At 49.9% G+C, this 16,312-nt stretch overlaps 1 protein-coding gene across 9 annotated transcripts in view; it reads left to right on the top strand.

Moving 5' to 3' along the window:
* LOC110515620 (FERM, ARHGEF and pleckstrin domain-containing protein 1) overlaps window positions 1-16,312 on the top strand; it is a 96,136-nt gene that overhangs the window by 11,065 nt on the left and 68,759 nt on the right. For all 9 annotated transcript variants that reach the window (XM_090206682.1, XM_090206678.1, XM_090206679.1 and 6 more), the window contains exons 2-5: window positions 2,838-3,053; window positions 7,515-7,619; window positions 12,124-12,166; window positions 13,700-13,778. In XM_090206682.1, the coding sequence (XP_090062808.1) occupies window positions 2,883-3,053; window positions 7,515-7,619; window positions 12,124-12,166; window positions 13,700-13,778 (398 nt within the window). In that variant the 5' untranslated portion in view covers window positions 2,838-2,882. The remainder of the gene's footprint in view (window positions 1-2,837; window positions 3,054-7,514; window positions 7,620-12,123; window positions 12,167-13,699; window positions 13,779-16,312) is intronic.

Here is a 16,312-nt window from a genome sequence, read left to right on the forward strand (position 1 = left end):
TAGCTGAAATACTGACTTATCCCTGGGGATCTACTGTAGCTGAAATACTGACTTATCTCTGGGGATCTACTGTAGCTGAAATACTGACTTATCCCTGGGGATCTACTGTAGCTGAAATACGGCTATTTTTCTCGGAAGGTCGCATGTTCTGTCGTCTGTCAAATCCCTCAACCTATGATGCTGTCACCTATTTAGTCTTTAGATCAGTCAACAGGAGAATGGTGGAAGGAACTTGTATAGGATGAGATTAATTCAGCCCGGTCATGTCTGATCTGGTCTGGGATTGATGAACTCACTGATTTGGAACGTTGTGTTTTGTAGACAGTAAAGTGCTCTCCGTTTGTGTTGTGTTCCAAACATTCAGTCGCACACATGTAGGTAGCGAGAGCGACCGTGCAAATGGATCTCCGTTGGCTCCGTTAGTGGAGGGGTCGAAGAGCAGGGCTGTGGTTCCGGATCTCCGTTGGCTCCGTTAGTGTCGACCCCTCCAGGGGATCGAGGAGCAGGGCTGTGGTTCCGGATCTCCGTTGGCTCCGTTAGTGTCGACCCCTCCAGGGGATCGAGGAGCAGGGCTGTGGTTCCGCATCTCCGTTGGCTCCGTTAGTGTCGACCCCTCCAGGGGGCCGATGAGCAGGGCTGTGGTTCCGCATCTCCGTTGGCTCCGTTAGTGTCGACCCCTCCAGGGGGCCGATGAGCAGGGCTGTGGTTCCGCATCTCCGTTGGCTCCGTTAGTGTCGACCCCTCCAGGGGGTCGAGGAGCAGGGCTGTGGTTCCGCATCTCCGTTGGCTCCGTTAGTGTCGACCCCTCCAGGGGGCCGATGAGCAGGGCTGTGGTTCCGCATCTCCGTTGGCTCCGTTAGTGTCGACCCCTCCAGGGGGCCGATGAGCAGGGCTGTGGTTCCGCATCTCCGTTGGCTCCGTTAGTGTCGACCCCTCCAGGGGGTCGAGGAGGAGGGCTGTGGTTCCGCATCTCCGTTGGCTCCGTTAGTGTCGACCCCTCCAGGGGGCCGATGAGCAGGGCTGTGGATCCGCATCTCCGTTGGCTCCGTTAGTGTCGACCCCCTCCAGGGGGCCGATGAGCAGGGCTGTGGTTCCGCATCTCCGTTGGCTCCGTTAGTGTCGACCCCTCCAGGGGGCCGAGGAGCAGGACTGTGGTTCCGCTGACGTTGAGGAGGATGGCCTGAGGGCTGAGGGACAGAGGTATGCTCTGTCTCATCCTTCAACCTCCTTTAATCCCTCTATGTGTCTGTCTATATCAACGTTACTGTCTGGTTTAGTCTGTCCCAGCTGAAATACCATTGGGTTTTCTAGACTTGTTTCGTCGTCATGGAGGAGTCTAGTGACTCACCTGCAAGCTGGCTGAAATGTTGCTGTGTTAGCTGTTAGGTCACTGACCCCCGATGGGGTTCACTCCCTCAGATGAAGTGCTCTCTGATTCCGAAAGAGAAGTCCTCTATCTGGCCTGGTTTAGACAGGGAAGTACTGCATCTGGCCTGGTTTAGACAGGGAAGTACTGCATCTGGCCTGGTTTAGACAGGGAAGTACTGCATCTGGCCTGGTTTAGACAGGGAAGTACTGCATCTGGCCTGGTTTAGACAGGGAAGTACTGCATCTGGCCTGGTTTAGACAGGGAAGTACTGCATCTGGCCTGGTTTAGACAGGGAAGTACTGCATCTGGACTGGTTTAGACAGGGAAGTACTGCACCTGGCCTGGTTTAGACAGGGAAGTACTGCACCTGGCCTGGTTTAGACAGGGAAGTACTGCATCTGGCCTGGTTCATACTGTTACAGACAGACTGTATCTGACCTGGTTCTCACAGTAATTGTCTGTCCTTTTTTGGGCTGAATACTTATATTCCCATGGCAACCTGTGTCTGTTCTGGAAACAGGCCATGGCCTTGCTGCTCCGGCTGGGTCTCTGTTCTCTGTCTCTGTCCACCCAGACTGGGAGGGCTGCTTGCTTCCTGATACAGGCCATGGCCTTGCTGCTCCGGCTGGGTCTCTGTTCTCTGTCTCTGTCCACCCAGACTGGGAGGGCTGCTTGCTTCCTGAAACATCAATGGAACTACTGTAACTAAAAAAAGCTGTAGCAAGAGAATAGATGGACACAACAACATTTATAGGTTGTTAGTATCAAAAACAACACTCTGCCCTCTAAAGCAGTGGTTCTCAGCTGGTTGTGCCTCAGGACCCAAATTCAACCAGGTTGTCTCAGTCTTGACCCAATATTTGCGTCGCCAAAATACAATCTGGAAAACTATTTATTTAATACTATATTGATATTAAATGTAGCAATTCAAAAACAAAGGAATAACATTCCCACTTCTTTCATTGTCAATAATAACATTTTGCCGTCTTGATGAAGAATGCTAATAAACTCCCTGGTTTGAGACACTAAATCAACCTAAATAGCCCTGCTAATAAACTCCCTGGTTTGAGACACTAAATCAACCTAAATAGCCCTGCTAATAAACTCCCTGGTTTGAGACACTAAATCAACCTAAATAGCCCTGCTAATAAACTCCCTGGTTTGAGACACTAAATCAACCTAAATAGCCCTGCTAATAAACTCCCTGGTTTGAGACACTAAATCCACCTAAATAGCCCTGCTAATAAACTCCCTGGTTTGAGACACTAAATCAACCTAAATAGCCCTGCTAATAAACTCCCTGGTTTGAGACACTAAATCCACCTAAATAGCCCTGCTAATAAACTCCCTGGTTTGAGACACTAAATCAACCTAAATTGCTATTAGCTCTATATGGGAAAACTTCCATCTTCAGATATGTCCTTGTTGTCAGAGTGGATCCTGTACGTGTCTCCCTGTCTGTCCCCAGGTGTGTGAGCGTAGTAGAGAGGCTGATTCTGCTGACTGAGGCGCCATGGTGGAGCCAGGGGACAGGGAGGTGGCTGGCCAGAGGCTGGGGATCCCAGAGAGTTTAGGGGTGTCTACCCTGGAACCAGGTCAGCGACCCCCAACCACGCCCCCAGGACGACATGTTTCTATCCGGGTACAGCTGCTGGACGACGTCACCGAGGTCTTCGACATATCAGTGAGTACAGGAACTATTTAGCTCTATGGGAGGAATGACATGCTGGAGAAACCACAATGCTTTAGATGAGGTCTATAGTTCCCAGGCTCTGATACCAATGAGGTCCATAGTTCCCAGTACCAATGAGGTCCATAGTTCCCAGGCTCTGATACCAATGAGGTCCATAGTTCCCAGGCTCTGATACCAATGAGGTCCATAGTTCCCAGGCTCTGATACCAATGAGGTCTATAGTTCCCAGGCTCTGATACCAATGAGGTCTATAGTTCCCAGGCTCTGATACCAATGGGGTCTATAGTTCCCAGGCTCTGATACCAATGAGGTCCATAGTTCCCAGGCTCTGATACCAATGAGGTCCATAGTTCCCAGGCTCTGATAGCAATGCTTTAGATTAGGTCTATAGTTCCCAGGCTCTGATATCAATGCCTTAGATGAGGTCCATAGTTCCCAGGCTCTGATACCAATGAGGTCCATAGTTCCCAGGCTCTGATACCAATGAGGTCCATAGTCCCCAGGCTCAGATACCAATGAGGTCCATAGTTCCCAGGCTCTGATACCAATGAGGTCTCTAGTTCCCAGTCTCTGATACCAATGCTTTAATAGTGGAGGATCAATCCTTCACATTCTCTTGGCTGTCGGGGGCGGCAGGTAGCTTAGTTGTTAGAGCTTTGAACTTGAAACTTAAAGCTTGCAAGATCGAATCCCCGTTCTGCCCCTGAACAGGCAGTTAACCCACTGTTCCTAGGCATCATTGAAAATAAGAATTTGTTCTTAACTGACTTGCCTGGTTAAATAAAGGTAAAAATAAATAAATCTGTCTGTAACCCGATGTGTGTTCTGCTCTGTAACCTGGTGTGTGTTCTGTTCTGTAACCTGGTGTGTGTTCTGTTCTGTAACCTGGTGTGTGTTCTGTTCTGTAACCTGGTGTGTGTTCTGCTCTGTAACCTGGTGTGTGTTCTGTAACCTGGTGTGTGTTCTGCTCTGTAACCTGGTGTGTGTTCTTTAACCTGGTGTGTGTTCTGTTCTGTAACCTGGTGTGTGTTCTGCTCTGTAACCTGGTGTGTGTTCTGTAACCTGGTGTGTGTTCTGCTCTGTAACCTGGTGTGTGTTCTGTTCTGTAACCTGGTGTGTGTTCTGTAACCTGGTGTGTGTTCTGTAACCTGGTGTGTGTTCTGTAACCTGGTGTGTGTTCTGCTCTGTAACCTGGTGTGTGTTCTGCTCTGTAACCTGGTGTGTGTTCTGTAACCTGGTGTGTGTTCTGTAACCTGGTGTGTGTTCTGCTCTGTAACCTGGTGTGTGTTCTGTTCTGTAACCTGGTGTGTGTTCTGTAACCTGGTGTGTGTTCTGTAACCTGGTGTGTGTTCTGTAACTCTGTGTGTGTTCTGCTCTGTAACCTGGTGTGTGTTCTGTAACCTGGTGTGTGTTCTGTAACCTGGTGTGTGTTCTGTAACCTGGTGTGTGTTCTGTAACCTGGTGTGTGTTCTGTAACCTGGTGTGTGTTCTGCTCTGTAACTCTGTGTGTGTTCTGCTCTGTAACTCTGTGTGTGTTCTGAAACCTGGTGTGTGTTCTGCTCTGTAACCTGGTGTGTGTTCTGTAACCTGGTGTGTGTTCTGTAACCTGGTGTGTGTTCTGTAACCTGGTGTGTGTTCTGTAACCTGGTGTGTGTTCTGTAACCTGGTGTGTGTTCTGTAACCTGGTGTGTGTTCTGTAACCTGGTGTGTGTTCTGCTCTGTAACCTGGTGTGTGTTCTGTAACCTGGTGTGTGTTCTGCTCTGTAACCTGGTGTGTGTTCTGCTCTGTAACCTGGTGTGTGTTCTGTAACCTGGTGTGTGTTCTGTAACCTGGTGTGTGTTCTGTTCTGTAACCTGGTGTGTGTTCTGCTCTGTAACCTGGTGTGTGTTCTGTTCTGTAACCTGGTGTGTGTTCTGTAACCTGGTGTGTGTTCTGTAACCTGGTGTGTGTTCTGTAACTCTGTGTGTGTTCTGCTCTGTAACCTGGTGTGTGTTCTGTAACCTGGTGTGTGTTCTGTAACCTGGTGTGTGTTCTGTAACCTGGTGTGTGTTCTGTAACCTGGTGTGTGTTCTGCTCTGTAACCTGGTGTGTGTTCTGTAACCTGGTGTGTGTTCTGCTCTGTAACTCTGTGTGTGTTCTGAAACCTGGTGTGTGTTCTGCTCTGTAACCTGGTGTGTGTTCTGTAACCTGGTGTGTGTTCTGTAACCTGGTGTGTGTTCTGCTCTGTAACCTGGTGTGTGTTCTGTAACCTGGTGTGTGTTCTGTAACCTGGTGTGTGTTCTGCTCTGTAACCTGGTGTGTGTTCTGCTCTGTAACCTGGTGTGTGTTCTGCTCTGTAACCTGGTGTGTGTTCTGTAACCTGGTGTGTGTTCTGTAACCTATTGTGTGTTCTGTAACCTGGTGTGTGTTCTGTAACCTGGTGTGTGTTCTATAACCTGGTGTGTGTTCTGCTCTGTAACCTGGTGTGTGCTCTGTAACCTGGTGTGTGCTCTGTAACCTGGTGTGTGTTCTGCTCTGTAACCTGGTGTGTGCTCTGTAACCTGGTGTGTGTTCTGTAACCTGGTGTGTGTTCTGTAACCTGGTGTGTGTTCTGCTCTGTAACCTGGTGTGTGCTCTGTAACCTGGTGTGTTTTCTGTAACTGTGTGTGTTCTGCTCTGTAACCTGGTGTGTGTTCTGTAACTCTGTGTGTGTTCTGCTCTGTAACTCTGTGTGTGTTCTGCTCTGTAACCTGGTGTGTGTTCTGCTCTGTAACCTGGTGTGTGCTCTGTAACCTGGTGTGTGCTCTGTAACCTGGTGTGTTTTCTGTAACTCTGTGTGTTCTGCTCTGTAACCTGGTGTGTGTTCTGTAACTCTGTGTGTGTTCTGTAACTCTGTGTGTGTTCTGCTCTGTAACCTGGTGTGTGTTCTGTAACCTGGTGTGTGTTCTGCTCTGTAACCTGGTGTGTGTTCTGCTCTGTAACCTGGTGTGTGTTCTGCTCTGTAACCTGGTGTGTGTTCTGTAACCTGGTGTGTGTTCTGTAACCTGGTGTGTGTTCTGTAACCTATTGTGTGTTCTGTAACCTGGTGTGTGTTCTGTAACCTGGTGTGTGTTCTATAACCTGGTGTGTGTTCTGCTCTGTAACTCTGTGTGTGTTCTGTAACCTGGTGTGTGTTCTGCTCTGTAACCTGGTGTGTGTTCTGTAACCTGGTGTGTGTTCTGCTCTGTAACCTGGTGTGTGCTCTGTAACCTGGTGTGTGTTCTGTAACCTGGTGTGTGTTCTGTAACCTGGTGTGTGTTCTGCTCTGTAACCTGGTGTGTGCTCTGTAACCTGGTGTGTTTTCTGTAACTGTGTGTGTTCTGCTCTGTAACCTGGTGTGTGTTCTGTAACTCTGTGTGTGTTCTGCTCTGTAACCTGGTGTGTGTTCTGCTCTGTAACCTGGTGTGTGCTCTGTAACCTGGTGTGTGCTCTGTAACCTGGTGTGTTTTCTGTAACTCTGTGTGTGTTCTGCTCTGTAACCTGGTGTGTGTTCTGCTCTGTAACCTGGTGTGTGCTCTGTAACCTGGTGTGTGTTCTGTAACTCTGTGTGTGTTCTGCTCTGTAACTCTGTGTGTGTTCTGCTCTGTAACCTGGTGTGTGTTCTGTAACCTGGTGTGTGTTCTGCTCTGTAACTCTGTGTGTGTTCTGCTCTGTAACTCTGTGTGTGTTCTGAAACCTGGTGTGTGTTCTGCTCTGTAACCTGGTGTGTGTTCTGTAACCTGGTGTGTGTTCTGTAACCTGGTGTGTGTTCTGTAACCTGGTGTGTGTTCTGCTCTGTAACCTGGTGTGTGTTCTGTAACCTGGTGTGTGTTCTGTAACCTGGTGTGTGTTCTGTAACCTGGTGTGTGTTCTGTAACCTGGTGTGTGTTCTATAACCTGGTGTGTGTTCTGCTCTGTAACTCTGTGTGTGTTCTGTATCCTGGTGTGTGTTCTGCTCTGTAACCTGGTGTGTGTTCTGTAACCTGGTGTGTGTTCTGCTCTGTAACCTGGTGTGTGCTCTGTAACCTGGTGTGTGTTCTGTAACCTGGTGTGTGTTCTGTAACCTGGTGTGTGTTCTGCTCTGTAACCTGGTGTGTGCTCTGTAACCTGGTGTGTGCTCTGTAACCTGGTGTGTGTTCTGTAACTCTGTGTGTGTTCTGCTCTGTAACCTGGTGTGTGTTCTGTAACTCTGTGTGTGTTCTGCTCTGTAACCTGGTGTGTGTTCTGTAACCTGGTGTGTGTTCTGCTCTGTAACTCTGTGTGTGTTCTGCTCTGTAACTCTGTGTGTGTTCTGCTCTGTAACTCTGTGTGTGTTCTGCTCTGTAACTCTGTGTGTGTTCTGCTCTGTAACTCTGTGTGTGTTCTGCTCTGTAACCTGGTGTGTGTTCTGCTCTGTAACTCTGTGTGTGTTCTGCTCTGTAACCTGGTGTGTGTTCTGCTCTCTCTCTCCACAGCAACGAGCCCCAGCCAAGGCTCTGTTTGACCTGGTGTGTGTCCATCTGAACCTGGCTGAAAGAGACTACTTCGGTCTCCAGTACCAGAACCCCAGGAGGATGATGGTGAGACAGAAGTTCTTTATTCACTATGATGTGTCCCAAATGGAACCCTGTACTCTATAGAGCTCACTACCTCTGCCCAGAGCCTTATGCCCTGCCTACTTTTCTGTCTGCAATGTTCTGTATCATGGATGTTGCACACACTCAACACTGGCCCCTGGACAGTGGTACTGGTGACTCTCAATACTGGCCCCTGGACAGTGGTACTGGTGTCTCTCAATACTGGTCCCTGGACAGTGGTACTGGTGACTCTCAATACTGGCCCCTGTACAGGTGACTCTCAATACTGGCCCCTGGACAGGTAACTCTCAATACTGGCCCCTGGACAGTGGTACTGGTGACTTAACACTGGCCCCTGGACAGTGGTACTGGTGTCTCTCAATACTGGCCCCTGTACAGGTGACTCGCAATACTGGCCCCTGGACAGTGGTACTGGTGACTCAATATTGGCCCCTGGACAGTGGTACTGGTGACTCAATATTGGCTCCTGGACAGTGGTACTGGTGACTTGATAATGGTAAGTCTGGCTGCATTAATCCCAGGCAGGGGAACAGAGCCATTCAGTCTCCGCTATATTAGAGACAGGCTCAGGGTCACACACAGGAACAGAGCCATCCAGTCTCAGGGCCACACAGGAACAGAGCCATCCAGTCTCAGGGTCACACAGGAACAGAGCCATCCAGTCTCAGGGCCACACAGGAACAGAGCCATCCAGTCTCATGGTCACACACAGGAACAGAGCCATCCAGTCTCAGGGTCTCACACAGGAACAGAGCCATCCAGTCTCAGGGTCACACAGGAACAGAGCCATCCAGTCTCAGGGTCTCACACAGGAACAGAGCCATCCAGCCTCAGGGTCACACAGGAACAGAGCCATCCAGTCTCAGGGTCACACAGGAACAGAGCCATCCAGTCTCAGGGTCACACAGGAACAGAGCCATCCAGTCTCAGGGTCACACAGGAACAGAGCTATCCAGTCTCAGGGTCACACAGGATCAGAGCCATCCAGTCTCAGGGTCACACAGGAACAGAGCCATCCAGTCTCAGGGTCACACAGGAACAGAGCCATCCAGTCTCAGGGTCACACAGGAACAGAGCCATCCAGTCTCAGGGTCACACAGGATCAGAGCCATCCAGTCTCAGGGTCACACAGGATCAGAGCCATCCAGTCTCAGGGTCACACAGGATCAGAGCCATCCAGGCTCAGGGTTACACAGGAACAGAGCCATCCAGTCTCAGGGTCTCACAGGAACAGAGCCATCCAGTCTCAGGGTCTCACAGGATCAGAGCCATCCAGTCTCAGGGTCACACAGGAACAGAGCCATCCAGGCTCAGGGTTACACAGGAACAGAGCCATCCAGTCTCAGGGTCACACAGGATCAGAGCCATCCAGTCTCAGGGTCACACAGGAACAGAGCCATCCAGGCTCAGGGTTACACAGGAACAGAGCCATCCAGTCTCAGGGTCTCACAGGATCAGAGCCATCCAGTCTCAGGGTCACACAGGATCAGAGCCATCTAGGCTCAGGGTCACACAGGAACAGAGCCATCCAGTCTCAGGGTCACACAGGAACAGAGCCATCCAGTCTCAGGGTCACACAGGAACAGAGCCATCCCAGTCTCAGGGTCACACAGGATCAGAGCCATCCAGTCTCAGCTGTATTAGAGACAGGCTCAGGGTCAGACAGGAACAGAGCCATCCAGTCTCAGCTGTATTAGAGACAGGCTCAGGGTCACACAGGAACAGAGCCATCCAGTCTCAGCTATATTAGAGACAGGCTCAGGGTCAGACAGGAACAGAGCCATCCAGTCTCAGCTGTATTAGAGACAGGCTCAGGGTCAGACAGGAACAGAGCCATCCAGTCTCAGGGTCACACACAGGAACAGAGCCATCCAGTCTCAGCTGTATTAGTGACAGGCTCAGGGTCAGACAGGAACAGAGCCATCCAGGCTCAGGGTTACACAGGAACAGAGCCATCCAGTCTCAGGGTCTCACAGGAACAGAGCCATCCAGTCTCAGGGTCACACAGGAACAGAGCCATCCAGTCTCAGGGTCACACAGGATCAGAGCCATCCAGTCTCAGGGTCACACAGGATCAGAGCCATCCAGTCTCAGGGTCAGACAGGAACAGAGCCATCCAGTCTCAGGGTCACACAGGAACAGAGCCATCCAGTCTCAGGGTCACACAGGAACAGAGCCATCCAGTCTCAGGGTCACACAGGAACAGAGCCATCCAGTCTCAGGGTCACACAGGAACAGAGCCATCCAGTCTCAGGGTCACACAGGAACAGAGCCATCCAGTCTCAGGGTCACACAGGATCAGAGCCATCCAGTCTCAGGGTCACACAGGAACAGAGCCATCCAGTCTCAGGGTCACACAGGAACAGAGCCATCCAGTCTCAGGGTCACACAGGAACAGAGCCATCCAGTCTCAGGGTCACACAGGAACAGAGCCATCCAGTCTCAGGGTCACACAGGAACAGAGCCATCCAGTCTCAGGGTCACACAGGAACAGAGCCATCCAGTCTCAGGGTCACACAGGAACAGAGCCATCCAGTCTCAGGGTCACACAGGAACAGAGCCATCCAGTCTCAGGGTCACACAGGAACAGAGCCATCCAGTCTCAGGGCCACACAGGAACAGAGCCATCCAGTCTCAGGGTCACACAGGAACAGAGCCATCCAGTCTCAGGGCCACACAGGAACAGAGCCATCCAGTCTCAGGGTCACACAGGAACAGAGCCATCCAGTCTCAGGGTCTCACAGGAACAGAGCCATCCAGTCTCAAGGTCACACACAGGAACAGAGCCATCCAGTCTCAGGGTCAGACAGGAACAGAGCCATCCAGTCTCAGGGTCACACAGGAACAGAGCCATCCAGTCTCAGGGTCACACAGGAACAGAGCCATCCAGTCTCAGGGTCACACAGGAACAGAGCCATCCAGTCTCAGGGTCACACAGGAACAGAGCCATCCAGTCTCAGGGTCACACAGGAACAGAGCCATCCAGTCTCAGGGTCAGACAGGAACAGAGCCATCCAGTCTCAGGGTCACACAGGAACAGAGCCATCCAGTCTCAGGGTCTCACAGGAACAGAGCCATCCAGTCTCAGCTGTATTAGAGACAGGAACAGAGCCATCCAGTCTCAGCTGTATTAGAGACAGGCTCAGGGTCAGACAGGAACAGAGCCATCCAGTCTCAGCTGTATTAGAGACAGGAACAGAGCCATCCAGTCTCAGCTGTATTAGAGACAGGCTCAGGGTCAGACAGGAACAGAGCCATCCAGTCTCAGCTGTATTAGAGACAGGCTCAGGGTCAGACAGGAACAGAGCCATCCAGTCTCAGCTGTATTAGAGACAGGCTCAGGGTCAGACAGGAACAGAGCCATCCAGTCTCAGCTGTATTAGAGACAGGCTCAGTGTCACACAGGAACAGAGCCATCCAGTCTCAGCTGTATTAGAGACAGGCTCAGTGTCACACAGGAACAGAGCCATCCAGTCTCAGCTGTATTAGAGACAGGCTCAGTGTCACACAGGAACAGAGCCATCCAGTCTCAGCTGTATTAGAGACAGGCTCAGTGTCACACAGGAACAGAGCCATCCAGTCTCAGCTGTATTAGAGACAGGCTCAGGGTCACACAGGAACAGAGCCATCCAGTCTCAGCTGTATTAGAGACAGGAACAGAGCCATCCAGTCTCAGCTGTATTAGAGACAGGAACAGAGCCATCCAGTCTCAGCTGTATTAGAGACAGGCTCAGGGTCAGACAGGAACAGAGCCATCCAGTCTCAGCTGTATTAGAGACAGGAACAGAGCCATCCAGTCTCAGCTGTATTAGAGACAGGAACAGAGCCATCCAGTCTCAGCTGTATTAGAGACAGGAACAGAGCCATCCAGTCTCAGCTGTATTAGAGACAGGAACAGAGCCATCCAGTCTCAGGGTCACACAGGAACAGAGCCATCCAGTCTCAGGGTCACACAGGAACAGAGCCATCCAGTCTCAGGGTCACACAGGAACAGAGCCATCCAGTCTCAGGGTCAGACAGGAACAGAGCCATCCAGTCTCAGGGTCACACAGGAACAGAGCCATCCAGTCTCAGGGTCTCACAGGAACAGAGCCATCCAGTCTCAGCTGTATTAGAGACAGGAACAGAGCCATCCAGTCTCAGCTGTATTAGAGACAGGAACAGAGCCATCCAGTCTCAGCTGTATTAGAGACAGGAACAGAGCCATCCAGTCTCAGCTGTATTAGAGACAGGAACAGAGCCATCCAGTCTCAGCTGTATTAGAGACAGGAACAGAGCCATCCAGTCTCAGCTGTATTAGAGACAGGAACAGAGCCATCCAGTCTCAGCTGTATTAGAGACAGGAACAGAGCCATCCAGTCTCAGCTGTATTAGAGACAGGAACAGAGCCATCCAGTCTCAGCTGTATTAGAGACAGGAACAGAGCCATCCAGTCTCAGCTGTATTAATGTGTTTCTGAAGCGTTGTGTTTGTGGTTTTCCTGTAGGTCTGGTTGGACCTGCTGAAGCCCACCCTGAAACAGATCAGACGTGAGTACTGAGAGGACAACCCTGTATAGTACTACTGGAATATAGTACTTAGAGGACAGCCCTGTATAGTACTACTGGAATATAGTACTGAGAGGACAGCCCTGTATAGTACTACTGGAATATAGTACTGAGAGGACAGCCCTGTATAGTACTACTGGAATATAGTACTGAGAGGACAGCCCTGTATAGTACTACTGGAATATAGTACTGAGAGGACAACCCTGTATAGTACTACTGGAATATAGTACTGAGAGGACAGCCCTGTATAGTACTAGTGGAATATAGTACTGAGAGGACAGCCCTGTATAGTACTAGTGGAATATAGTACTGAGAGGACAGCCCTGTATAGTACTACTGGAATATAGTACTGAGAGGACAGCCCTGTATAGTACTACTGGAATATAGTACTGAGAGGACAGCCTTGTATAGTACTACTGGAATATAGTACTGAGAGGACAGCCCTGTATAGTACTACTGGAATATAGTACTGAGAGGACAGCCCTGTATAGTACTACTGGAATATAGTACTGAGAGGACAGCCCTGTATAGTACTACTGGAATATAGTACTGAGAGGACAACCCTGTATAGTACTAGTGGAATATAGTACTGAGAGGACAACCCTGTATAGTACTACTGGAATATAGTACTGAGAGGACAGCCCTGTATAGTACTACTGGAATATAGTACTGAGAGGACAACCCTGTATAGTACTAGTGGAATATAGTACTGAGAGGACAACCCTGTATAGTACTACTGGAATATAGTACTGAGAGGACAGCCCTGTATAGTACTACTGGAATATAGTACTGAGAGGACAGCCCTGTATAGTACTACTGGAATATAGTACTGAGAGGACAACCCTGTATAGTACTACTGGAATATAGTACTGAGAGGACAGCCCTGTATAGTACTACTGGAATATAGTACTGAGAGGACAACCCTGTATAGTACTAGTGGAATATAGTACTGAGAGGACAGCCCTGTATAGTACTACTGGAATATAGTACTGAGAGGACAGCCCTGTATAGTACTAGTGGAATATAGTACTGAGAGGACAACCCTGTATAGTACTAGTGGAATATAGTACTGAGAGGACAGCCCTGTATAGTACTAGTGGAATATAGTACTGAGAGGACAGCCCTGTATAGTACTAGTGGAATATAGTACTGAGAGGACAACCCTGTATAGTACTAGTGGTATATAGTACTGAGAGGACAACCCTTTTTAACTACATTAGTTGTAAGATGATTCTCTCTCTCTCATCTCGTCTCTCTCTCTCTGTCTCTCTCTCCCTCTCGTCTCTCTCTCTCTCTCTCGTCTCTCTCTCTCTGTCTCTCTCTCATCTCTCTCTCTCTCTCTCTCTCTCGTCTCTCTCTCTCTTGTCTCTCTCTCTCTGTCTCTCTCTCGTCTCTCTCTCTGTCGTCTCTCTCGTCTCTCTCTCTCTCGTCTCTCTCTCTCTCTCTCTCTCGTCTCTCTCTCTCTCTCTCTCGTCTCTCTCTCTCTGTCTCTCTCTCGTCTCTCTCCCTCCACAGGACCTAAGAACACCATCCTTCGTTTTGTGGTGAAGTTCTTTCCTCCTGACCACACACAGCTGCTGGAGGAGCTGACACGGTAAGAGTGGACAAGTCTTCTTCCTCTCAACACACTCTGAACCATCAAAGGGAATATAACTTCAACATTCTGTAGAGTTACAATGCTTTTCTTTCCTGATGTTTAAAGTGGTCAATGTCTCATGAGTCCAGCGTATCCTACAACTCAGAGGCCAAAACAAACAGTAACAGGAAGTGTGACAGAAAGTCAGAAGCCTCCTTCCTGTGTTTGTACCTTCTGCAGTTCTAATATATCCTTAACAAGAGAAGAGGGGACACAGTGTGACCCACTGTTGAGGGACGAGACACAGTGCAACCTACTGTTGAGGGACGAGACATAGTGTGACGTACTGTTGAGGGACGAGACACAGTGTGACCTACTGTTGAGGGACGAGACACAGTGTAACCTACTGTTGAAGGACGAGACACAGTGTGACCTACTGTTGAGGGACGAGACACAGTGTGACCTACTGTTGAGGGACGAGACACAGTGTGACCTACTGTTGAGAGACGAGACACAGTGTGACGTACTGTTGAGGGACGAGACACAGTGTGACCTACTGTTGAGGGACGAGACACAGTGTAAACTACTGTTGAAGGACGAGACACAGTGTAACCTACTGTTGAGGGACGAGACACAGTGTGACCTACTGTTGAGGGACGAGACACAGTGTAACCTACTGTTGAGGGACGAGACACAGTGTAACCTACTGTTGAGGGACGAGACACAGTGTAACCTACTGTTGAGGGACGAGACACAGTCCAACCTACTGTTGAGGGACGAGACACAGTGTGACCTACTGTTGAGGGACGAGACACAGTGTAACCTACTGTTGAAGGACGAGACACAGTGTAACCTACTGTTGAGGGACGAGACACAGTGTGACCTACTGTTGAGGGACGAGACACAGTGTGACCTACTGTTGAGAGACGAGACACAGTGTGACGTACTGTTGAGGGACGAGACACAGTGTGACCTACTGTTGAGGGACGAGACACAGTGTAAACTACTGTTGAAGGACGAGACACAGTGTAACCTACTGTTGAGGGACGAGACACAGTGTGACCTACTGTTGAGGGACGAGACACAGTGTAACCTACTGTTGAGGGACGAGACACAGTGTAACCTACTGTTGAGGGACGAGACACAGTGTAACCTACTGTTGAGGGACGAGACACAGTGTAACCTACTGTTGAGGGACGAGACACAGTCCAACCTACTGTTGAGGGACGAGACACAGTGTAACCTACTGTTGAGGGACGAGACACAGTGTAACCTACTGTTGAGGGACGAGACACAGTGTAACCTACTGTTGAAGGACGAGACACAGTGTAACCTACTGTTGAAGGACGAGACACAGTGTAACCTACTGTTGAGGGACGAGACACCGTGTAACCTACTGTTGAGGGACGAGACACAGTGTAACCTACTGTTGAAGGACGAGACACAGTGTAACCTACTGTTGAGGGACGAGACACAGTGTAACCTACTGTTGAGGGACGAGACACAGTGTAACCTACTGTTGAGGGACGAGACACAGTGTAACCTACTGTTGAGGGACGAGACACAGTGTAACCTACTGTTGAGGGACGAGACACAGTGTAACCTACTGTTGAGGGACGAGACACAGTGTAACCTACTGTTGAGGGACGAGACACAGTGTAACCTACTGTTGAGGGACGAGACACAGTGTGACCCACTGTTGAGGGACGAGACACAGTGAGACACAGTGTAAACTACTGTTGAGGGACGAGACACAGTGAGACACAGTGTAAACTACTGTTGAGGGACGAGACAGTGAGACACAGTGTGACCTACTGTTGCGGGACGAGACACAGTGTGACCCACTGTTGAAGAACGAGACACAGTGTAAACTACTGTTGAGGGACGAGACAGTGAGACACAGTGTGACCTACTGTTGAGGGCCGAGACACAGTGTAACCTACTGTTGAGGGACGAGACACAGTGTAACCTACTGTTGAAGGACGAGACACAGTGTAACCTACTGTTGAGGGACGAGACACAGTGTGACCTACTGTTGAGGGACGAGACACAGTGTAACCTACTGTTGAGGGACGAGACACAGTGTGACCTACTGTTGAGGGACGAGACACAGTCCAACCTACTGTTGAGGGACGAGACACAGTTTAACCTACTGTTGAGGGACGAGACACAGTGTAACCTACTGTTGAGGGACGAGACACAGTGTGACCTACTGTTGAGGGACGAGACACAGTGTGACCTACTGTTGAGGGACGAGACACAGTGTGACCTACTGTTGAGGGACGAGACACAGTGTGACCTACTGTTGAGGGACGAGACACAGTGTAACCTACTGTTGAGGGACGAGACACAGTGTAACCTACTGTTGAGGGACGAGACACAGTGTAACCTACTGTTGAGGGACGAGACACAGTGTAACCTACTGTTGAGGGACGAGACACAGTGTGACCCACTGTTGAAGGACGAGACACAGTGAGACACAGTGTAAACTACTGTTGAGGGACGAGACAGTGAGACACAGTGTGACCTACTGTTGAGGGCCGAGACACAGT

Source organism: Oncorhynchus mykiss, chromosome 18, assembly GCF_057628025.1.
Source record: "Oncorhynchus mykiss isolate SJ-2025 chromosome 18, ASM5762802v1, whole genome shotgun sequence".
In the NCBI taxonomy this organism is placed as follows: Eukaryota; Metazoa; Chordata; class Actinopteri; order Salmoniformes; family Salmonidae; genus Oncorhynchus; species Oncorhynchus mykiss.